The sequence below is a fragment of the Dipodomys merriami genome, unplaced genomic scaffold (assembly GCF_024711535.1).
Source record: "Dipodomys merriami isolate MVZ:Mamm:240054 unplaced genomic scaffold, mDipMer1.0.p SCAF_2, whole genome shotgun sequence".
Classification (NCBI taxonomy): Eukaryota; Metazoa; Chordata; class Mammalia; order Rodentia; family Heteromyidae; genus Dipodomys; species Dipodomys merriami.
Window position 1 is genome coordinate 13,826,747 of NW_027203381.1, and position 25,535 is coordinate 13,852,281.

At 43.0% G+C, this 25,535-nt stretch overlaps 1 protein-coding gene across 6 annotated transcripts in view; it reads left to right on the forward strand.

The window, feature by feature from the left end:
- The first annotated feature begins 18,058 nt into the window (after positions 1-18,058).
- The window catches only part of Tcf4 (transcription factor 4), a 355,777-nt gene continuing 348,300 nt past the window's right edge, over positions 18,059-25,535 (forward strand). For 4 of the 6 annotated variants that reach the window (XM_070029075.1, XM_070029078.1, XM_070029077.1 and 1 more), the window contains exons 1-3: positions 19,668-19,754; positions 20,799-20,890; positions 22,523-22,595. In XM_070029075.1, coding sequence (XP_069885176.1) covers positions 20,819-20,890; positions 22,523-22,595 — 145 coding nt within the window. In that variant the 5' untranslated portion in view covers positions 19,668-19,754; positions 20,799-20,818. Of the gene's footprint in view, positions 18,300-19,667; positions 19,755-20,798; positions 20,891-22,062; positions 22,080-22,522; positions 22,596-25,535 lie in introns of those variants that run through there. The other 2 variants (XM_070029076.1, XM_070029081.1) reach the window with 2 other exon arrangements.

A 25,535-nucleotide genomic window follows, 5' to 3' on the forward strand; every position in this document is an offset into this window, starting at 1 on the left:
CTTGAGACAATTTCCTTTTTTTTCCATTTTAAAAAATGTGTATACTAGTCTCTGTTCTAGGTGACACTAGATGAAGAAACAGACAAAGGATTAAGGAAGATTTTCTGGGGACATGATCTTAGAGAAATGACCTGATAGAAGGAAGAACTAAGTACTGCAGATACCTGGGAAACATGTGTAAAACAGAGTAAACAGCCAGAGCAAAGGCCCTGGGGAAGCCTGATGTACTAGGAGAAAAGCAAAGAGGACTGTGGAGCTAGAAGAGAATTAGTAAGGCACTCTATGTCTTTAGGGTCTTTACAGAGCATGTTACTGTAGCCCTTTGCTACATTTGTGTTTTAAACTTCTCACTCTTTTTTTTTTCTTTTCTTCTTTTTCACATGTAACAGGGGGTTTGAACTCAGGGCCTCAGACTTCCTTAAACATCAGCTTAATCATCAGACTCTTCACAGGTATGGGGCTTCCAACAATGTCCTTCATCTGTATAACTGATAAGCAGCCAACAAGCCATATGCATATTTGTTTCAGCCATTCTGAACCTGCCTCAGCTTCCCACAAAGCCTGAAAAGTTCCTGGAGAGCATCATCACACATCTCTGAATCTATCAAGTATCCAGCAAACGCCCCTCAGAAAATGAGTTCTCAGTGTATATGTGGTGAAGAAATTCCCAGACCGCTGCCTCAAGAACTTCCATGGGAACCAACCTCTAGACTTTCCTCCTGACTTTCCTTCCATACTGAGTATGGTTTTTCCCAGCCAGCCACCGTGGCTTCATTTGGACCATAAGGCTGATGCTGGCATTGTTTCTCTTGTCCATACTTAGCACAGCATTCTCCCACCATCTTAGTTCTGACTGTTGTAGTAAATTATTGCAGAAGGTGCTGCACAACAAATCCCCCCTGCAGAATTCTAGAGGTTCCAAGTTGGGACGTCCAACAGCAAGAGTGACTGATGCAGCATCTTTTAGCTTTTATTTTGTTATTTTTTTTCGGGGGAAGAGTGTCAGTACTCAATTTGAAATCATTACTACATGCTTGCTCAGTTTTTCTTACTTGGTTGATGCTCTACCACCTGAGCCATGTGTCCAGCTTGCCTTTTTTTTACAATGAACTTTTTTTTTTAATTCAAGGAAAAATCCCCCTGAAAAATAAGCCCAAATAGATGATTCACATACAAAGGACCTAAAAATGTCTCCTAATCATATGAAAAGATAGTCCATCTCATAAAAGTAGCAGCGTGGCTTTTTGCTGCTTATATTAGAGATAGAATCTGTTGGACTTGTCTGCTTGAGCTGGCCCTGAATAAAGGTCCACTGGGTCTCAGCCTTCTGAGTAGGTAATATTATACGCCCAGCTTTTGGTCTGGTTTCAGATGAGAGCCTCTTCCAGGTTTGTAGATATTCTTTCTGTGGTCTACTGTGTTGGGAAACTAGCTAGAGTGTTGCCTGGTCTCTGCTGCAAGGACACCAAATCCAATGGAGAGGCCTGCACTTTTAACATGTAGCTACCTCACAAGGCACCACCTCCAGTCACATCACGTTAGGCTTCCACATAGGAATGGAGGTACAAACACAAGGCTCATCTTTCCTCTTCGCATCTAGCTGCTAGCATTTGCATACACTCATGTCTGCTCCTCTGATTCTACCTCAGCCTTTATTTTATTGGTTTGACAACTACAAGTAATCATTGAAAGCAAGTTGCAGGCTGTCAGTGAGACAGATGCCTGTCCTCCAGAGCTGATACTGTAAAAGGCAACTGCTTTGTTGTAGGCAGGACACTGACTCAGCCATCACCACGCCATCACCACGCCCATTGTCTGTAGCACAGAGATGTCATTCCCTAAACGGTCTGTAAAAATATACAATTTTTCTAGGTGCTGGTGGCACATGCCTGTAATCTTTGCTACTAAGGAGGCAGAGATCTAAGGATCATGGTTCAAAATCAGCCCCAGGCAGGAAAGTCAGAGATACTCTTATCACCAACTAATCACCAGAATACCAGAAGCTGAGCTGTGGCTCCAAATGGTAGAGGGCTAGCTTTGAGTGCAAAAGCTCAGAGAGAGTGACTAGGCCCTGAGTTCAAGCCCTACAACTGACAAAAATAAATTATACACACACACACACACACACACACACACACACACACACACACACACACACACACATACACACACACATACACACACAATTTTGTGAGAAATACCTTGAGTCAATTACAAAACAGTATTTTTTTTTTTTTTTGGTCGGTCTTGAGGCTTGAACTCTGGGCTTGGGCGCTGTCCCTGGGCTCTTCAGCTCAAGGCGAGCACTCTACCGCTTGCGCCACAGCACCACTTCTGATTTTCTAGTGGTTTATTGGAAATAAGAGTCTCACGGAGTTTCCTGCCCGGGCTGACTTTGAACCATGATCCTCATATCTCAGCTTCCTGAGTAGCTAGGATTACAGGTGTGAGCCACCGGGGCCCGGCACAAAACAGCATTTTGTAGAAACAAAAGTAAATGTGTTATTAATATCTTTTTAATTGCAAAATTCTTCAAACAGCCTGGTCATGATAGAGACTACTTAGGTCAATGACTTCCTCTAAAACATACTCAAGATCCATTTATTTGCAAGGTGTTATCTTGGTATGTGATAACATACACCTCAAAAACATTGTGGCAAGATAGTAAAAGGGTCTAATTTTCTCCTTGCATTGTACCATTTTAAGACAACTGGAGTTAAAGGTGGTGGGTGCTTCAATGTGATTATTTAATAAACTGCAGCACTGGTAAGCCATAGGCTTTAACCCCTCAGAATATCAGTATATCAGTATATCAGAAATCTGTAACATCGTTGTCAAGGAGAAGAAAGTGAATCTTGAGAAATTGTTTAAAGTGCTGGGATTAATATGACCGTTTTGTGGTCTAGGAAATTTTGTGAACAGCCCTGCTGATTTTCCATTAAGGGTACGGTAGGGCAGAGAGTGGTGCACGGCTTCCTTCATAGATTAACAGTGAAGCAGACAGATAATGTGGTTTTTATCAGCATTTGCAGGGCTAAGCCCATATGTTCACAGGTGTTAGGAGTCATCCCTTGAATGAAAAGCTGGGCAGAGAAACAGTACTCACCTAGAGAAAACAGAACTGAAATATATACACAACCTACATATCTGAAGATGATGTCACATTCTTTGTTGCTGCAACATTTTCTTTCATTGAATTAATCTAAAAAATCAAATTAGCAAATTTTAAATTCTTATGAATATGACACTAGATAAAATGAGAGCAGCAGCCTTTTCAATATTAATTGGAGGCCTACATCACGAAATGACATAATTATTCCAGCTAGCAAGTGGAACTTGTGAACAGTGGCATAAAAATTTCCTTGACAGAAGAAGGCTGAGATACAAAGGATCATAGTTTGAGGCTAGCCCTAGTATAAAGTTCATAGGACCCTATTTTAAAAGAAAAGGCTGGGCATGGTGGTAAGCACCTGTCATCCAGATATGGCAGGATATATAAATAGGAGGATCGTGGTCCTAGAAAGAAAAGAACAAAGTGAGACCCTGTCTTCAAAAGCAACCAAAGCAAAAAGAGCTACAGGTGTAATTTAAACAGTAGAGCTTTTGTCTCGCAAGCATAAGGTTTCGGGTTCAAACCCCAGTACCACCAAAAAGAAAGTTCCTTGACAGACTAGAATTAGGGATCAAATCCTGGGAACAGAATCCCCTCAAGCTTTGTCCTGTTCATCCTTGGGCAGATCTCTTTGCAGACTGAACAATGGAGGCTGTTGCTTTTCCAATCTGCTGGCCTCGGAACTTGGGAGAAATCCCTACTACACTTCACATACAAAATGCTTCCATTGGTTTACACATTTCCCTGGAAGAGGGAAACGAAGTCTGGTACACTTGTGCATTTCTTATTTTCCTTGTAGAAAAGCTGAAGAGAAAATATAATTTGTAGGAAATGAATACAACATGAATCGACAGTGCAGCCTATCTCTAACACTGAAGGGATCTGGCGTAAACACACTCACCGCTGCCCATTGTGTTTCTGAGCTGGAGGTATTGCTGAACATATGGTAAGTGATGTCACCCACTGTTCTCATCTCCCCTTCCTCCGAGATGTGCCGGAGAGCCCCCATCAGCATATCTACAGAGGATAATATAATTATATCAAGTTACTGGATTTTGATGTGCAGAAAATGAATCAGGTAGCACTTTCCTAGCAATAGGAGTATATGCAAACAACATTATTGAGCGAACATTATGAATTAATTTAACATAATTGTTACAGTAGATAAATATTCGCCGGCATTTCAATTGTCATCCATCCACCAGAAGAGCGAGCATGATTGAACAAATATGATTTTAATCAGGATCAAGTCTGATTATTGCCTTATTTCTAGCCTACAATTTTTTTATCACCTAGAAAAATATTTACCCTGCTTAAGTTATAAATATCACCTGTTATTTGGAAGGAAAGTGTTACTTTCATTTTTCAAACTTCAGTTGACAAAATAATCCTATACATAGAAATATTGCTGAGTTATAGAGCTCTAGTATCAATTTCAGACACCCCACATACACACATACACACATGGACAAAATTCTAGCTGGTGTCTGGGATAAAATATTGAAAGAATAAAGGTAGTTTCAAAATGATTTTTTTGAGTCCTGATTCTGAGCTGAGAATTAGGCTTAGATTTGGGGAAAGAAATTCTCTCTCTCTCTCTCTCTCTGATAATAGTGGAGTTGGAACTGGTCTTGTGCTTGCTAGGCAAGGGTTCTACCACTTGAGTCCTGCCTCAGCTCTTTTTACCTTTAGTTGTTTTAGGCAGGGACTCACATTTTTGCTTGCGGCAGACCTGGAACTGTGATCTTCCTACCTAAGCCCTCCTGAGCAGCTGAGATTATAGGTGCATACAACCATGCCCAGCTTGTTGTTGTTGTTGTTGTTAAGCTGAGGTCTTGCTAACCTTTAACAGGGCTGAGCCAGAACTACAATCTTCCTAATCTCCACCTCCTGGGTAGCAAGAATTATAGGCATGAGCCATTATTCTGGGTGGAGGGAAAAAATCATTTCTAACCACATTTCCTTAGAAGAACTGACTGAAGCAAAAAGAGAAACCATGCCATCTTTCTCCAAAAAGAGGTGGGGGTAGAGGGACGAAATTGTTGCCTATAATTTTGGATCAAGCATAAGGTAGAAGGTATGTGTTACCCCACATCCTTCCTCATTTCCTGTGTGGACATGTGTTGACAGAACACCTATTTATTCAGCTGAACACGTTTAGAGGGGAATTTAGAGTTTGGATCTCCCCAGGATTAGAAGAACTGGATCTGAGATGTCCCTAACTACATAATAATAATTTGTTTCCTACAGCCATGATTCTCAAACTTGAATGTTCTTCAGCACCACCAGAAGGATTCTGAACACAGATTGAGGGCATCCCTCCAGAACTTCTGATGAGATGCAGGTGTGTTTCTAACAAACTCCTAGGAGGTGCTGATTTGACTGGCTGGGGAACCTCTGTTTGAGAATCACTGACCTTGAAGGAATGACTAACGTTGAAATAGCTGCAAACTCTTACTTTCAACTTTGGCTCCATCTGTTCTGAGCTCTGCGTCTCCAGTAAGTGACTGAAACCTTTAGGCTTGTATTTCCTTGTGTGGAACACGAGGAGTGATCCTATCTGTGTCATGAGCTTTTTGTGGTGTGTGTGGCTATGTGTATTTGTTTATCTATGTATATGTATATATGTATCTGTATGAAAAAATGCATGGCATACTGCAATGGTTTACTTTACCTACCTGGACTACTAATTTGAATCCCTCTTTTATGTTACCAATTAGCCACTCGTACCTCCATATGATTGGTATAAATCTGTGCCTATCAGTCATCTGTCTCTTGAGATCTCTTCCCCAGAATATATACCCATGAATTGGATGGGAGCTAAAGAGCCGAACTATTTTCCAACTCCATATGAGAGAAACAATGGGTCTAATCAGGGCAGTGGCCTTTATTTCACACAATGTCACTATGAAAAACTTAGGAGCTCCCACTATCAGATGAAAAAAAATTAATGTATATAAATATCCTTGATGGACTAAGTTCCTTTACAAACAACAGTAGTACCTCTAATCTGGGGCTCTAAGATGCTAACTCTTTTAGTTCATGATGCTGGGCTCAGTCACATCCCCATGATGTGACCCTGAGCAGAACAATCAATGGGTTTTCAGTCAAGGCCACACAGCCAAGTAAACACAAGCACCCACATCCATCAGGCAGGCTAAACCTCTAGTCTGGTATTATGTGTGTGGGCACCATTCTTGTCTCCCTGTTTTGTCAAGACAGATGCTTCTTTGGGAATCAGGGGCCTTTTCATTCAATCTTATCAGCCCGCATGAGGACCATGCTTGCTCATCTATTAACTTGTAATAATCTAAGAGAGAAAAGGGACTGGAATCTCAATTTTCTTCCACGATGGATCCTTAGCCCTTATGCCAAAGAACCTATCTCAATGGACTACTTTTCATAATTTGCCAGCCACTACCACTTTTTCCTATTCCCCTGGTTCCGACTGGAAGAATCCTAGCATACAACAGGCTGTCTCTAATGGGTAGGCATTACCATGACTGCCAATCATCTAGTTATCTACTTTCCAAGGCCACAAAATGGGCTACATACACTTGAACTAATTGCTAGTCCCTTGGGAAATTGATTTTTTAAGTGTGTTTGTTACTTGTGATCATGGTGCTTCTTTTGTTCCTGTCCTGAATAACATTACATCCTACCATGACCCCTGCCATTCTGCTCACCTTCCTAAATCCCTAATTCTTTTGCTCTGATCAGACTGGGTGGGCAATGTTCTCAAAACCTGAATCAGAGCAGGCCTTCATCAACTTCCCAACACAAGGCACATAGAGGCCCATCTTACCCACACCAAAAGAACAGAAATGAAGAAAGAGAGAGAACTTGCCCTCCCTCCCATCCAACTCTTCCCAATGTGTGGCTATGACACGTAGTAAAACTGTTTCTCCAAGAATTCTGGGGTTGCAGGTAGGTATGTGACACAGTAAGGGAAGAGTTCACTTGAAATAAATGGCAGACATGGCCATCTTCAAATCTTCCCGTAGTATTTCAGGGTGGAATTCTTCGTACTCGGTGCTCTTGGAAACATTTTTGTTAAGAGACATCAAAATGACGATTATAGTCATTCAATAAAAATGTGTCTAGTGCCTGTCCTGTGTAATGAGTGTTCTGTGCGCTGCACTACTGGCGATTGGATGGTAGATCAGGTGACATCCTTACTCTCTGGAAGCTTTGGTGCTTATAGGGAGCTCCAGGACCCAGCATAGATGGCAGCAGTATCAGTGAGCACAATTCGAGATTCTGAGTGATAGGACTATCTGAAGACCACACAGCTGTGTAACTCAGGGAGTCTGCTTTGTCCTCAGGAGCAATTACTTCCTGTGTTGTGCTTTCAAATGGAGATGGTTTTCCAGCTTGATGACACTGTGACATGTTCTTCCTGATGTGTGTTTCTGACCATAGACTATTCTAAAGACTCTATATAGCTGAGACACCTTGAGGCTGATAGACACTCTTTCCTATTTAGGTTGATCAGAGGCAGGGAGACAGCCTGTGGTTATGAAACCCAGCAATGTTAACTATTAGCTTATTGACAAGAGTGAATAGTGATTTCCTGTACTACAGCAATTCCTCTATTCTAATAGCGTATTCTAATAGTCCTTATTAAAAATAGGTTCATAACGATATTCTAGGTTTCCTAATTCCATATTTTAGATCATACATAGGGCTCTCATAAACAGCATGGGCTAATTGAAAAGTAACAACCATAATATTTAGCTTAATGCTTAAGGAGAAATTCATAATTTTCAAATTAGCTGGTTATAACAGGTGTAATAAGGCAAACAAAATGATCCTTGTCTTTATAAGTGCGTAGACTATGGTTCTGCATTCAAAGATTTGTCTAGAACATTGGTTTTCAGCGGGGGCAACTTACTGGACAGTTATGACTGTCACAACTTGGAGGATTGTGGAGGCCTCTGGCATTTGGTAGAGATACAACTAAACTTTCTACAATGGACAGGGAAGCCACCATTAACAGCAAAGATTATCAAGGCCAAAATGTCAGAAGTGTGGAGATTATGTCAAACCTGGTCGAAGAATACTGGTAGGATGCGGTCCTGGCTTTCTTATTCTGAATCCAGTATTTTTCTAAAATTCCCCAGATGGAGGTTTTTTTTTTTTTTTCCCATCATGAATTGAATGGGATGTACTATCTATTGCATTTTATTTTATGTTCATTTTGTTTCTCGTTTTCCTGAGCTGCAGGGAAGAGGAGAGAAATTATGATTTCCATAGACAATGAAATGTTGGTATGGTATTAAATTATTGCTAGTGATTCTGGAAAGATTTTCAGCATAATCCTCCTCTCTTTCGAACCTCATCCAACACTGTTATATCTGCAATTATAATTTTTTGGACCACAAAGGGTGATAAAATTGTGCTATGTTTCCCAATTCTAAGAATGAGATAGACAACATGTAGAACCATGCAGGAGAGAGGGGAGGCAGGAATAAATGATTGATTAACACGCGTGTGCGCTCTCAATTATCGATGGTAATGGCCCGTGGATGTAATGTAGGATTGCCAAAGCTACTGATAACCCAAAAGTCATTTTTATTGAGAGTTGGAATACAAACATTATTTTAAAAGGAAAGTCATTGATCTAATAATCACCTTAATTTTGAGGTAAGCTACTATAGCAGCTATTTTTAATTCCCTAAATACATATCACTGTGAGGCAGGAAAGGCATCCAAGAATATACTAGTCAGTGGGGGATGCCAACAAAGATGAAAAATTGGAACAGGATGAGCAAAGGAATGGATAAAAATACCATGCAGTAGAGTGAAGGGCGTGCATAATAGATCCAGACAGCCTGAGTTTTGATCCTGGGCCCAGAGACTTACTAACTTTATGACCTTATGCAAGTGACTTAACTTCTCTTCACCTCAGTGTCCTCAAATATGAAATGGAAATGTCTATAGGGTAGTACTGAGAACTAAAATGCATTTAATAGTGTTCCTGGCACATGGTAAGTATGATACTGTTATGTATTTTCCATATTTTTCAGACATTAACACAATTCCAGAAAACTTACATAAAGTGATGTGAAAACATGGGATGGCATCTCATTAAGTAAAAAAAGAAAAGAAAATCACAGACCAGTAATTATCACAATTACCATACTGACCCATTTATATCTTTCCATTCCTAATGACTAGACATGAAACTTACAAGTTGCCAGAAGAGAAAGGTTTTGAATTTGATTTTTTTTTTCAGGGTGAGACCTTTACATTCACTTCCTACTTCAGGAGATAGAGAACACAAAATGTCACTTTGTAAGTACATGTACTTTTACTTTTCTTGGCAGTGGAATTTAAGATTGGGAGGCTGGTGTGACCCCAGGAAAAATGACCTTTAAAGTCTTTTTTTTTTTTTGGTCAGTTGTAGGGCTTGAACTCTGGTTCTGTATGCTGTCCCTGAGCTCTTCAGTTCAAGGCAAGTACTCTACCACTTGAGCCACAGGGCTACTTCCAGCTTTCTGGTGGTTTATTGGAGATAAGAGTCTCACGGACTTTCTTTCAGGGCTAGCTTTGAACCACAATCCTTATGGAGAGCAGGCTGTGTTAGCATGATTATGTCTGAGGCATGTCAGTAGGAATATTTCCCCAATAGCTCCAACGAGGAATGCTCCAGGAGTAAAGAAACATCTGCCTGGTGGCAAAGTCTGTGTTCCCTGAACTGGTATACAGGAGGAACGCCATATTTGGTGCATAACTAAGATGGGTGGTAGGGAGGGGGGGTGGTATTTGGGACAGCATTCTTGAACCAAAGGTTACTCTGTAAATGGGCAGGGTCATGGCCTTTATGGAAAGGGTCCCACTAGTAAGAACAACGGCAGTCTGTGGATAACCATCAAACTTCACAAGACATGCTGTCAGTGCAGACACTAAGTCACAGAAATCCAGGTGGGAATAGATTTGACTTTCCAGTCCTGGCTTCCTGATTTTTGGAAGCAAAACAGATCCTTTGTGATAAGTTAAGTACTCAGTATATAAAGGTTATCTGAGGAAATGAAGTGCTCTGGATTCATCAGTGTAGAGGGAGATGTGGGTGTCAGGTGCCAATATATCAATACAAGATGGATGAACTGATTAACAGAAAGATGTATAAATAGAATAAGACATTTGATCCCTAAGAAATGGTATAACTTCAGTCGCCATTTGAAAGCCTAATACACGCAGACTAGATGGAACAGAAACATACTGGCTTATACAATCTAGAGCTGTGTGTGTGTGTGTGTGTGTGTGTGTGTGTGTGTGTGTGTGTGTGTGTGTGTGTGTGTATTTGTCCATGTTCATAAAACTCAAACTGTGTTCCCAGAACTTAACATGTCAGCATCACAAAGGATCACCTGTGTGTTGGCAAACCTGTGTAGAATGTACTCTGGTAAATGTTGGACTTTGGGCTTTCTGGGTACGTCTTGTTTCTTAGTGTTTGGTGGTCAGTGCTATAAATGTCTCTATCTGGCCGATTTTAAGCCAGCTGTTCAGTATCTTTGAACATGAAGTTGGGAATAAAATGTGCTATCAGCTCTCATTAGCTGGTGTGACTGGCCCAATACACCATGGCGTGGGACTCTGCCTTTCCCAATTGAGGACTGGAGCCCTCCAGGAAGTGCTTTGACAAGTCTTTAGATTACTGAGATGCTCAGGAAAGTTGGTGAAGCAATTATATCCCAGAAGTAAGTAATTGTGGGGGTCTGTGGATCCCAGGTTTCCTACAGAGCTGAACAGTGCCAACAGTGAAAGGCAACTGAAACTTCATACTTACTGAACAGTAACTCCTTTTCTCCTTTTGCCAGGACCTAGCATCCACAATTGTGAATGAGCAACTTTTATTGAAGCCAAATAATCTCAGAGAAAAGAAATGTGGTCTAGGGGGCTTCAGCCTGGAAATTTGTCAGCAGAATATGAGGAATATGCATATACATATTCATATATATATATATATATATATATATATATATATATATATAAATGAATGAAAAGACAGCAGCAACAGAAATAATTTAAATACCAAGGAGTAGGCCAATTCTAGATTAGGGGAAACTGCTCATAAGTTTCTTGTGAAGTAGATGATACATTAAAAGAATTAGTCCCTATTAACTTCTATTAGTATAACTATAACTAAGGTCAAGTTGCAAATGGCTAACATAGCATAGTGTCATCTATGACACTTGTCATTAACTAAAATAGACTGGACTATCAAATCAGTGAAATGGAGACCTGTAATGTTTGCTAGGAAAAATTAACAGGTGAGAAGTACTAGCTGTATTGTTTGTTGTGAACATAGCTGTGGGTTATATTGTACTTATTTCTCACTTCTAAATTTCTGAAATTAAAAGAAAACATTTTTATTGGGGTTAAACTATGGCATAAATGTATCACCTTAACCATTTTTAAGTGTACAGCAGTGTTAACCCTTTGTGCACAGTAACATAACAGATCTCTAGAACATGTTTGTCTTCAAACTGAAACTCTGTACTCATTAAACAATAAGTTCCCCCCCCCCACACACACACACACTTTCCCTAGCTCCTGGCAACTACAATTCTTCCTTCTGTTTCTAAGAGTCTGATTACATTAAATATCTTATAAAAAAGTGGGATCGCGTCTTTGTCTTTTGGTTATTGGCTTATTTCAGCATATCTTCAAGGTTCATCAATGTGGTAGCATTTGAGATTTCCTTTTAGGGCTGAGTAATGTTCTTTGTATAATTCTGACCTCTCTCTCTCTTCCTTCCTCCCTCCTCCTTCCCTTTCTTCCTTCTCCTTTCTTTTCTTTCCTTCTTTCTTGGTCCTAAGGTTTGAACTCAAGGCCTTGCACTTGAGCCATATGACCCAGCCCTTTGGCATTTATTTTTCATATAAAGTCTTGTACTTTTATCTGAGATATCCTCAGACTGTGATCCTCTTATCTCTGCCTCCCATGTAGCTGGGATTAGAGCATGCCTGGGTTTATAGGCATGTACCACCACACTCCAAGACTTGTTTTCTTGATCTATTCATTCACTGGTGAATACTTAGATTCCTTCTACTATGACATTGTGCATAGTGTCATGGATATAGGTGTACAAATATCCTCAAAATGCCCGTTTTCAATTCTGGATATGGATCTAGAAGTGGGATTATTATTTATCCAGAACTGACCATATTACTGACTATTCAATGATTGGTTAATAAAACATCAAATAAATTTTTGAAAGTCATTGCTAGGGGTTTGTTGAAAATGGGCAAAAAGCTTCACCTCTAAGGAAAACTCACTATTAGGCTTTGGAATAATAAATAATTCTAGGACAGCCAAGCATCAGTGGCTCATGCCTGTAATCCTAGCTACTCAGGAGGATCCCAGTTCAAAGCCAGCTCAACTGGTAGAGCGCTAGCTTTGAGCACAGAGAGGCTGAGGGACAGAGCCCAGGCCCCTGAGTTCAAACCCCAGTACTGCCAAAAATAAAAAATAAAATAAACAAAAATTCTAGGACAGAGAATTCTTGTTCTCTCTTTGCTTCCTGGCTGCTAGGACGTGAACAGCTTTATTCTAGCATTTACTCCCTGTCACAACGCTCTATTTCACCACAGGCTCCAAAACAATGGAGTCAAATGACCCTGGACAGAAACCAATGAGAGAGTGAAACATAAAGCTTACCTCCTTTATGTTGTTCTCAGATATTTTGTCATAGAGACAGAATGTGGACTAATGCAACAGCAGATGACCCTGGGCAGTTTGCTGTACTTCTGAGCTTGTCTCTTCCTCCATAAATGTTAAAATGTTAGACTAGTGAAGCACAATAATGACAACATCTTGTACCACATTTATAATAATGAGAAGGTTGTGTGTTTGGAAAATTAAGGAAATTATCCTGGTTTCTCTTTGGGGTGGGTGTAGGATTCAGGTAACAGAATTGCCAGTGGCCTGTTGCAAATCAAATGGAATATTCACAGCCTGATTTTTTTTTAATTTTATTTTATTTTATTTGAGAACATACTGTACAGAGGGGTTACAATTACATGGGCAGGATAATGCATACATTTCTTACCAAGCATTGCAGCCTCCTCCTTTGTTTACCCTTCACATCCCTTCTCAGCCTCCCCCCTCCCCCCACCCAATCATACCCCCTCCCCCCACACACCGACATTGTAAAGCTGGTTTTGACATGACATTTTGTACTTCTCATTGTTGCAACAGGTCCACCTGAATCCTTAAACGACTTGTTTGTCCCCATCTCCTCCACATGTTATACTGACATCAAATATAGTGAAAGCGGGGGTTACACTGTGGGGAAGGGACATACAAAGCAACAAAGAACTAATCTTATAAATGCGTTAGAAACACATGCCTGAAAGAAATGAAAACATTAAAATACATATTTAAGGGTTCATTTTCCTAACATCACATTATCTGACCTTTTCCGCTTGACTCATACATATACTAGATATTGCAAATAAGAGAAACCATGGGACCTATGTTTCTTTGGGCCTGGCTTACTTCACTTAATATAATTTTTTCCAAACCTTTCCATTTCCTAACAAATGGGGCAATGTCATTCTTTCTGATGGAGGCATAGAATTCCATTGTGTATATATACCACATTTTCTTGATCCATTCATCTACTGAGGGGCATCTGGGTTGGTTCCATATCTTAGCTATGGTAAATAATGCTGCAATAAACATAGTTGTGCTGGTAGCTTTAGTGTGGTCTTGTTTGTAAACATTTGGGTAAATGCCCAAAAGTGGGATTGCTGGATCATAGGGGAGATCTATGTGAAGTCTTTTGAGGAACCTCCATACTGCTTTCCAAAGTGGTTGAACAAGTTTACATTCCCACCAACAATGAAGTAAGGTTCCTTTCTGTCCACATCCCCTCCAGCATCTGTTGTTGTTAGAGTTCTTGATTTTTGCTGTTCTAACTGGAGTGAGGTGATATCTCAATGTTGTTTTGATTTGCATTTCTTTTATGGCTAGGGATGTTGAACATTTCTTCATGTGTCTATTGGCCATCCTTCTTTCTTCTTCAGAGAAGCTTCTCTTTAAGTCTTTCGTCCACTTATTTATTGGGCAGTTGTTTCTTTGAGGATTTGTTGTTGGGTGGTTTAATTTTTTGAGTTCCAAGTATATTTTAGATATGAGACCCTTGTCCGTTGTATGGCTAGTAAAGATCTTCTCCCAATCGGTGGGCTTTCTATTGATCTTGCTAGCTATGTCATTTGCCCTGCAGAAGCTCTGCAACCTTATGCAATCCCATTTGTCACAGCCTGATTTATAAACAAGGAAATCAAACTAAAATAAAATCTGAAGAGAAATTGATTTGGCAAGGTATAAAAACTGTACTCTTCTATGTACAGTGTGCATCCAGGGGATAAACATAGGTTCTTTATTCATTCATCCATTGAACAAATAGTAATCACTCTCTACCAGGTACAGTGATTGGTGGTAAAGCAAGAGCAAAGAAGATTTGCATATTCCCTGTATCATGATGACAAGTGATATAAAAGAAAATGCATTGACAAAGGGTTATAAGTGGGAAGGTGCCAATATATAGGATATAAACCTGATGCTGCAGTAGAAAAAAAGACAAAGAAATTACTTGAGATAAAATGGTTTGGAAGGCTTCTAGGAGAAGGTGAGACTAGAAGGACAACAGGAAACTAGATTTGTGAGTAATCAGGAAAAGAACCACGGGGCCAGTGAATGCACAGGCCTTAGGTTGCAATGGACTGTGTCTACCATAAAACTCTAGAATTCTTCCCTGTGAACTAGCTGGAGCCTTTCCTTTCCTATTCTACCAAATGTGTTTCAGACCCACTTTTTGTTGTGATTAGAGTTCTGCATGTTCATGCCCATCTGATCTACCAGCCTGAAAACACAAAGGGCGGTCTTCCTTTTTGCACACATCTGACGGAAGCTGTAACTTTCTCACTGTAACTTAGCCATTTAATCAAGAGGGCCTTTGACATTTACATTGTGATTGTTTTGCCTATATTTTTGCCTCAGGTCCTGAGAGTATTAATAGTCTCTGACACTAAGTCATGCTCAAAAATTATTTGCTGAAATTTTGGATATATTTCATTAAAGCACAAGAGAGCTGATTTTTGTTTGCCATTTTCTTGCTTGTTGATGCCAACATAGGTAAAAAGAGCAAAGTGGACGCATTACAAGGAGACTGCTATGGCATTGTGGCTTGGTATTCAATTACACAGAAACTAGTTTTGCCTTTGCTAGTCAATATGAGATGACCTTGGCCAAGTTATCCCACTTGATCCTCGACATCCTCAAGTGGTTTTCAATGTCTGCTCTTTTCTATGAATCCTTGGGTTATCATTATTTGCCTCTTTTTCCATACTCTTACAAATGTCTTATATTTAGCCATTTTGACATTCCTTGAAATACCTTTTGTTTTTGTTCTTTTCTCTTTTTTTTTGGTCAAATTACTTATTTATAGAAGCTACAGTCAACTAAGACCTACCTTCATTTCAGAACTTATGGACATGGGGCTGGGAAGTTGGCTCAGTGGTAGAGTGCTTGCCTTGCATGCATGAGGCCCTGGGTTCGTTTCCTCAGCATCACATAAGCAGAAAACGCTGCAATGGGTGCTGTGTCTCAAGTGCTAGAGCACTAAGCCTTCAGTTGAAGAGTTGAGGGACAGTGTTCAGGCCCCACGACCCACTCCCCCCCCCAAAAAATTATAGACCTTACTAAGGGAGTTTGAAGAAACAGCAAGCTGTTCAAAACACATCTACTAACACTTTCTCTTTTAAGTTTGGGCTTGTAGGAAGCCCAAGAGGAAACTCTTTTGCTAAGGTACTTTCAATCTTTCTAAGTATAGTTAAAAAGTACCTATCCTTGACAGTTCAGAAAAAGACAGACACCTATGTCCTATACTTAAAACAGAAAGAGTAGTTGCATGGTTTTCTGATTGTAGGGTCAAAAAAAGTACTAGACTGGCAATTGGGTGCTTTTAGAACCCAAACCTGATCCTACCACTGATTTCTAGAAAGATCATTTATTGCTTTTGAACTTTAGGGGGAGGGTGACTCTTCAAAACCCAAAAGCTAAAAGGGATTTTATAGGATTATCTAATCTAACCTCTGTATTTTACAGCAAAAGCCATTGACATTAGGTCTTAGGTCACAGGGCTGATTAGAGGAACAGCCAATGTGGTGAGCTTCTCATTACATAATTGTAGTAGAGACCGTAGAAGCTTAATCTGAGAACTAGAGGTAATGCTTGTGATAATGCGGCATAAAAGTACAATCTAAATGTAAAACGTTTGAAGATGAAAATATGGGACAGGGATAGAAGACAGATCTTTTGCAATGTGTGACTGGACAAGAAAATCACCAATAAATGTCCAAATTGTTCTTTATAATTTACAGATAACTTACAGATAAGGACAAAGATCTTAAAAAAACGAATCTGAACTCTGTTGCTGCCACACATTTGTGTCAGAATATAAGTGATTAGGACGTTCCTGCTGCCAGATGGCGTAAGAACATGGTGGAATGTGGACTCTAATCACAGACTGCCATCCAAAACTGCCTTCCCATAGATAGTTGAGTGGCTTATGTAAACTGCCCGGGGTCAAGCCATGCTACTTTTCTTCTTTCTGTTTCCCTCTAGATAAACTGGAAGGTAGTAATTGATACCTTATGGGTTCGTTCATTCTTCGGAACGAAGGGGTCAATACCTGTGAAATTCTTAGAACCATGTCTAACTCGTAGAGAATACACAAGGTATGTTACCTGTCACTATTGTTAATGGCTTTCTCTCTTGGGAGGATTAAAAGCCACCCTTCTGGATGGGAGCAATCACGCTGGGTGTCCTGTCTGCTACATAGAGGTAAGTTTGGTGAAGTTTGGTGGGGAACGAGGGAGACAGCTTGGCTTCCGTGTATCTTGGGCAAAAGTCACTGCTGGTCTCACTGACCAGAAGACAGGCCGGGGAAAGGAGGTCATGGCTGGGCCACAACTGGAAGTTGAGTCACTCATGGGGTCAAGGTACAGCAGCAGCCGGGTGCACAGCAGCAGGCCGGGCAGGCTCTCTCCCCCAGGGAGACTTCCGGGACGGACAAAGTTTCTGCACTTCCTCCTGGAAGAAGACGAGTGGGGCTGGGAAGGGCAGGGAACTCCCGTGCCTCTCCCCGTCCAGGGCGACAACTTGCTGGGCGGCCTGGCCCCGCGCCGCCCGCGGCCTCCGAGGAAACCCACTCCCCGCGGCGCGGCGGGGAACCCGGGGTCGGGGCGTCGGCGGGGCCCGCGCGGCCTCCGTCGGGGTCAGCCGGGGGCTCCATTCAGGAATCGGCCCGAAAACTTAGGGTCGGAGATCAGTGAGGTCCCGGCAGCCGGGACAAAGGGGAGCGAGAAGGGGGACGCGGCCTACCGTCCAACCATCACCTCCCCCCCCCCCCCCACCGGTCCCACCCTAGCGAACCCTCGCTGGGAGGCTCACCCGCCTGCCCGACCCTGACGGGGCGTGGCCTATGCGGGCCGCCATCTTGTTTGCCTCTCTAGGCGCCTTGTTTACCACTCTATGGTCTTCCCGCTCCCGCCCCGCCCCTCCCCAGTCATTGTCTGGAGGAGCAGCCGCGGCCGCTGCGCCTTCTCTTTATAAACCCGCAGTGCCCGGATGTGAATGGATTACAATGTATCTTTCAGGGGAACCTATTATTATCAATGTGACTCCGCGGGGGAGTCAGTGGTGAGGAGGAGGAGGAGGAGGAGGAGGAGGAGGAGGAGGAGGATGGTGATGATGAAACACCTCTAAACTTGGAACAAGTTTAAGACTTTATAAGAGGAGAAGAGGAAAAAAACACAAACCAGCCAACACGATTTGTTTGAGGAACAGTGCTAACTAGGCTGTCGTTCCTATGCTTTCTTGATAAACAATAAGAAAAAGTTGTTGGATTTTTCTCAGATGGTTTCTTTTTGGGGGGTGGCGGTGGAGGGAATTTTGTTACAGTTTGAGGGTGGGAAATGCAAACAAAAACACCCACCCCGAGCCAGGTGCACGGTCTTGGAATCTGAGGATCCCGAGGAGCAGCACTGAGCACCACTCACAGTACTTTTTCGGGGACACCCATGTGCGATACTAAGTCCTCGCAGAAGATTGGTGTCTTGTTTCCAAAGTCTCTTTCCTTGGACTATTGTGAGCATATTTGTGGCCACTTAAGGTAACGTTACCGTTTGCTGTCAAGAGTAAACTGCTGGTTAATTGGATTTTTACAGATGTCGATCCTAAGGCTTTGCTCAGACAAAAGGAGCCACCTCTTCACTAGTTGTCCATGGGGAGACGAGGGTGTGCATGCGTTTCGTGTGAGTGGCTCGCACATCCAGGGGCTGTGGACTTGCGGCGGTTGTTGATTTGAGACACCCGTCCCGGCAGCGTGTGCTGGCGGGGGGGGGGGTGCGCGTGTTCCGGTGATTCGTGAGAATCCCGGAGCTGTGGGTGGCCGGGGAGCACCGGGGCCTGCGAGGGTCCGTGTTGGAACCGGACACTTGTGCGGCTGGCGGACGCGGACTTGCAGAAGCGTGGAGGAACTCAAGTGTACAAAGCAAAACAACACTCACCCCCCTGCATCGCCCTCGCTTATGTAAACAAAGTTTGCAGCGTTCTGACTCTTTTGACTTTCCAAGGTGGAGGGAGAGACAGATGCAGAATTCCGGTCCTCCCCCCCCCCCCCCGGCAGAGACGAACCCCAAACGCTCGGGATCTCCCAAGCAAAAGGTGGCTCGGTTTCTGTACGGAAAAGACAAACAGTCTTCCTCTTGGCAAAAGTGTTTTTGCCTCACGTGTACACTGCAGCCTGGTATCAACTTGCGTGGCCGTGTGTGTGTGCGCCCGTGTGGATGGGTGTGAGTCGGGGAGGGACGGAGAGTGGAAGAAGTGCAGAAGGGGTGGAAACTCGAATCCATTTCAAAGTGGATGAAACGGGCAAAAATTTAAAAAAAAAAGGGGAGAAACCCCTCACCCCAACCAACCTCCCCCCACTCCCCCCCCGGACCCCCACCCCAGAGCCGTCCGGGCTTCCAGAACGTCCCCGGGACCGACCTGGGGCAGGATGAAGGTGCCCGGTGCCTCGGCGAGTGTAAAAACAAACCACAAACGATTCCGGGGCGCGGCGGCGGGGGAGGTGTTGATTTTCTTTGGGGGGGGTGTGCGTGCGTGTGTGTGCGTGTGTGCTGGCAGAGGCTGGGAGGGGGATGCGGGGTGCGGCGGGGGGGGGAGGCGGGAAAGGAGAGCCGAGCCCCCCCCGACCCTCCCCCCCGCGGCCCGACCCCGGAGCGCCCGCGTCTCCCCGCCGCGCCCCCCCACCCATTTCTTTGCTGAACTTGCAATTCCGCGCGCGCGGCGCCCCCTCCCCCTCCCGTCCCCTCCCCTCCCCGGAGAAGAGAGTTGGTGTTAAGAGTCAGGGATCTTGGCTGCGCGTCTGCGGATCTGTAGTGGCGGCGGCGGCGGCGGCGGCGGGGAAGCCGGAGCGGGCGCGGGGCCGGCGGCGGCGGCGGAGGCGGCGGTGGCGGCGGCGGTGGCGGCGGCGGAAGGCAGGCGGGCCAGGCAGAGCGGGGTTAGACATGAACGCCGCCTGGGCGCCGGCGGTGCACCGGGAGCCCCTTCTCGAGCGCGGGCGGTAGGTACCGGCCCGGCGGCGGGAGGCGGAGGGGGTGGTGGTGGTGGTGGGGGGAGGCTCCGGCGGGGCTGCGGGCCCGGCGTGGGGGGGTCGGGCTCCCGGGGGCTGCCGGCGGCTCCCCGCACGCGCCTCCCCGCGCCTCCGCACCGCGCCGCGCCGCCGCGCGGGCTCCGGGCTCGGGCGCTCCCCCAGCGCGAGCGAGCGAGCGAGCGGCGGAGACAGACACCCCTGCCCCTCCCGCGCCTCCTCCCGCCCCCGGCGCGGCCCCCCGCCCCCTCCCCAGCCGGGCCCGCGCCGCCCGGGGGACGCGGGGACTTTGCCCGGGGGCCTGACTTTCCTGGAGTTGTGTGTGTCGTGCCGCCCTTCCCGTCGCAAATTGCGGGGTGCTGGACGACCCCGGGACCCGACCCCCGCCCCCCCCCGCCCCCCCGCCGGCGGCCGGCCACCCCTCCCCCCGTGGATGCGGGCGCACTCCGAGACGCTCATCTTCAGTGTCTTGAGCGCTACTTCGGGGGGCCGAGGGGAGTGGGGTGTGAGTGTGAGCGAGTGTGCACGTGTGTGTGTGCGAGGAGCGTGTCTGGGCCGGGGTGCGGGCTGGGGGAGAAAGTTGCGACCGGAGCGTTCCCGGTAGTTTGCCTCTCTCCGCGGCGATCCATTCATTGCTCGCTCTACCTCCTGTTGCATAAAACGAGGCGCCGAGCCGCGGCTCCCCTCCCCCGCCCCGCCCCCGCCCCCCGTTCGGTGTGGCCCGGGCCCTGGCCAGTGGCAGCCTCGCTCTCTCTAGAAAGACAATATCGCATCTTCTTAATATTATTTTTCTTTCCCCCCCATTTTTTTTGCTCTTGCTGCCTGTTCCATCGTCCACACAAAACAGAACCCAACAACAACTCTCTCCCATCCCTCCCTCCTTTCTACCTTAATCCCCCCATCCACCCCTCCCCCTCCCAACCCCCCCCCCCCCCCCCCAGTCTCCAAAAATCCGATTGTGTGTTCTCCTAGGATTGGGACTGGATTTTCTGATTGCGGTTATTTCCATGTTTCTAGGTTTGTGTGATTTCTCTAAAATGCATCATCAACAGCGAATGGCTGCCTTAGGGACGGACAAAGAGCTGAGTGATTTACTGGATTTCAGTGCGGTAAGAGAGAACGGTGGAAACTAACAACAGCTGTGGAAAGGAAAAAAAAAAGCCCAGAAAACAAAAACCCAGACACTTCCACTAGAAACCCATAGGAACCTAATGGACAGGAATAATTTTTAATTGGCTGAATACGAAGGTGTTTTGGACAAGTTTTTCAGTCATTTTGGAGTGTGACTGAAGATGCAGACTTTTTTTTTTTTTTCAGTTTAAAGACCTTCCTTAGCTACCAATTTCCTCCAAATAATAGAATCTCACGAGACACCCCCTAAACCTGTAAAACCATCCCCCAGACTTGGCCATATCTGAGCCCTGAGTCTTCTGATATTTCATGGACACTTCCCGTCTTTCTTACTTGTTTTTCTGGACATGGAAAATAGGAGACCCAGTTATATCTTGAGAGTTTAAAAATGATGATGCTGTGGTTTATTTATTAGTAGGACTTGTACCTCTAGCCACCTCTTGTCTTTTTTTCTGGGACTCTGAAAACTCCTCTGTATATGCTGAGCATACGTTCTTTAGAACCCTTTGGACTATTTTTGTAATATTTCATAGTCCTGAGGTCAGCACAGAGAGGAACTTACACACTTGTGGAGTTTTATGACTGCACTTGATCCTTTTCCATCCTCCCTGCTTACCGTTCCTAAACCAAGTTCCACACGTCAGGGGCATTGAATTCTTTTTTAATGTCAGATGAGTTTTGGTGTAAAGCAAAAATGCGTTTGGAAAGCAAAATAAAAAGAATCCACATCCACAAAACACCGATAAAATCCAAACTGCCTTCTCAGTGGGGCTCTTTCATGCTGCTGCTGCTGCTGCTGCTGCTGCTTCTGCCGCTGCCGCCGCTGCTGCTCCTTGCCACCGCTGCTCCTCTTCTAAACCTTGTGGAGAAATGGCTCTGGGAAGTTTTGCCAGGAAGCAGAGCTGTAGGCAGCTTTGCAGTCCCCTTTCTGCTTGCTTTCTCCTCCATTCATTCCTTTGCTTTTTGCAGGCTCTGTCTCAGGAAAGGTGTGCATTATCCATTAGATACGTGGAAAGAGGGAAACCAATTAGGGTTGAAATAAATGCTGGAGAGAGAGAGAGGGAGTGAAAGAGAGTGAGAGTGAGACAGAGAGAGACAGAGAGAGGGGGGAGAGAGACTTGCCTCAAATTGCTCTCATGTGAGAGACGAAATGAGAATTTAGTGCAGGTGGCACTTTTATTTTTATTTGGGTTCACACATGACAGGCAGATCCTATACGAGAAGGAAATGGACATTGCCACGTTTATGGCCAAGGTTTTTAGTACAAAACAAACAACTTTTTCTTCTCTTGTCAAACTAGTGTTTTCTAGGAAGGCTGCTGCCCTGAATGTTGCTAATGTTATTGGGGCTGGGTTTGCTGAGTATGTAGTAGGACTATTTGGTTCTCTTTAAGTTACCCGAGAAGAAAAAAAGGAACTGTGGGCATGGGGAGAGGGTTTAAAGTGGTTGGTTTAGTTTTCAGTTGGATAGCAGTGTATTTTTTTTTTTTTAAACCATATAGTCTTTAGCATGAGCTCAGAGCTGTTTGGTAAGAGTGTGAAAGATCTTTGGTGAACTCTGAAGTCATCAATGTCTTCTTTTCAACTGTGATTTTCCTTCCTTTCTTTTAGATGTTCTCACCTCCTGTGAGCAGTGGGAAAAATGGACCAACTTCTTTGGCGAGTGGACATTTTACTGGCTCAAGTATGTAAATTCTCTTTTCTTTTTTCCTGTGAAGCTCAATGTTCTTAGCTGTTTATTCATTATATATTTTTAATTCTGTTGAAGTGGTTGGGAAAAGTCATTGAATTTTAGCCTCTAATGATATGGTTTCTTATTATCTATCAGTAGTATAAGTTATACAACATGTTACCTTTTGCAGTTATAATTAAGACCTTTTTCTAAATCAAGGAAACTGTCTCAAAATTCCATCACTTAATTTAAAAGTGATTTTCTGAAATAGTTGTAATCAACCATCTGAATATAAGGCCACTGCTAGCATGGAAATTATAAATTAATATTTCTTATTGAAAATACAGAAGGGAAAAAAATCTAACTTTCATAGAAAGGGGAAATCCCTTGTAAATAAAGTAAGTTACTATATACTGTGTACAATTAACCTTTTTAAAGAACTGAGCACTTATTTTGCAGATGATGCCCCATTGTAAACTGGAAATAGCCTCATGCTAATCTGAGAGGCAAAATATGAATTCATTTATATTTTCAATAGCATTTTTCATTCCTTAGCTGTTTGTTTTTTCCCCCTCATCATTTCTTTGTGTAGTGAATTTTGTGCTATATTTAAACTTGTAAATTTGGAAGGACTTCAGCAGTTTCTAAATGAAAGATCTCTGGGTGATGCTTAAAAAAAAAACAACAAAACAAACCGACAGCGGTATTCACAAAGGAATCTGCACAGTGATTATCTAGCATCTAAGGAAAATTTTTAGTACAGGACTGCTTATCTGTTAAAAGTGGAGACTGAAAAAATGATATTCATTTATAATGTATTTTTTTTTGTCCAATGTATTTTAAATAAGGAGTCATGCATTGTTGCTTTCTCTCCTTGAAGTCCAAGCTTGAAATCCACTTATGCCTGTTAAACAGCTGCAGGATTTTAGGAGTCTGGAAATGGTATAGAACTGTGCATTAACTAGAGTACCATTCTTAAGTCAGACTGGTAAATGTTGACATCTTCTAGCTGTGCGATGCCAATAGAATTGTCTGTCAACTAGGAATATAATTTTACATCTTTTAATTTTTATCTGGTGCTGTTGCAATGGAAGAAATCTGTTTACCTGTGTGATTTATACAATTGATATATTTTTATAAAAGTGATAGCTTTGAAGACATGCTCATTTCAGAATTAATTACTTTTACTCCCTTCATCCCATAAGTTTTGAGAATTTTTGTCTTTAGTTTGATACTGAAATTATGAGATACCCCCTGTGTTCTGTTTTAACACTTCTTAATAGTAAAGTTTGAGTAATAAGATTGTTGCCAGGGTGTTTGCTCTATTGCTCTGGACTCTTACAGTTTCCATGTAGGGGCTTAATTTTTCTTTTTTGGGGGAGTATTAATATTCTGTACCCTAAATTTCTATAGGGTATTTTTCTTGCAACTGTTCAGACAAAAGCTTTAATATTAACAATTGAAGTAAAGATAGAAATAAGTGTTTCTTGTAGATAAATTAGTTTTTCCTGTTGGTATCAAAACACTAACTTTGTCTCTGCTAGTAAATTCCTTCATGTTTTACTTAAGCAGTGTGTATGTGGAGTATGTGTGAAAGGCTGACATAAATGCAATATTTCAGTCACTGGGAGATACTAGTTTCCACTACTGTAAAAATAGGCATGTTTGGAATAAGTTAAATGTATTACTTTACATGCAATTTAATAAATTAAAGTGAATTAGAAATATGAAATACATTAAAAAGACAGCTGTAGGTATGGCTCCGTTTCTATGCTCACATTCAGATAAACCCCCTGCTCTAATGTTTAAGTGTATGTAGAGAGCATAGGATGGGATAAATTTAGTAGATATTAATGCATTTTGGTAGGTGATCATATATCCAAACTTCTAGATTTCTTAAGGCAATGGAATATATATGTTTATGAATTCATGAAGACAGAATCTTCTTTCTAAGTGAGTTGTGTGTGATGATATTTCTAATGAATATGCACTGATTGTTTCCAGGGTGTGGAACTTAAGGTTTCATTGTACCTGTAGTGTGGTTTTTCTGGACAGATGTTTACTTGTAAGGGTAGTATGGTGGCTCCTTTATTCTGCCTGCCTGATTGTATATGTGGGCCATTCATTCAGTGCAGTAGGACTGTGACTAGAATGTATAGAATGCAGATTAGGGTGTTATTTGCCCCACCTATTAAGACATATTGGAACACAGGGCTATTAGTGAAAAGAATGGTTTCTATTTCTACTCAATAAAAGGCATAAATCTCTTAAAGCACAAGCACAACTTTTTTTTTTAAACTTATGAAAACTGCACTTTTTAAACTGGAAGGGTGAACAAGGAAACTTGGGTTAGAGAAATTATTTTCTAAAGTTACTTCAAGTTAATACCTGCTGTCCTGAGTGGACTCAGATGTCACTTTCATGGGTCACTTTGAAACTTGGATCCAGGGGAAAAAGATCTGACTAGAAGTACAGTATTGCATTTGAAAAAAATCACAGACACAGACACAGACACACACAGACAGACAGACAGACAGACACACATTTCTATATTGTTTCCAACCTAGGCCTGGTACTATTTCATGCTGAAAGTTTCCAATCACTTTTGATTTCATTAATACATGATGCTCCATCATGATTTGCCATGTGAGAATGATAATAAAGTGTGGCCACATTCTCTTTAATCTTGCATTTCACAAACATGGCTTTCTCTACCACCTTAAGAAATGGTAAGGCTGCTGGGGAGAATGGAATGTAACCTGAGCTCCAGCCTGACATTCCCAGCAGCATTTTTCACATGAAAGGCTTTTGTCAACCCAGGATAGGACCAGCAGTTTTTGTTTGATGTTTGCAGGTGTTCAGCAGAAAGCAGTAAAACAATTCAGCCATGATGGTCCAGGGCTCCCATGACCTATAACAGGGAGAATGGTGGGCTCTGGAATTATTTTAAAG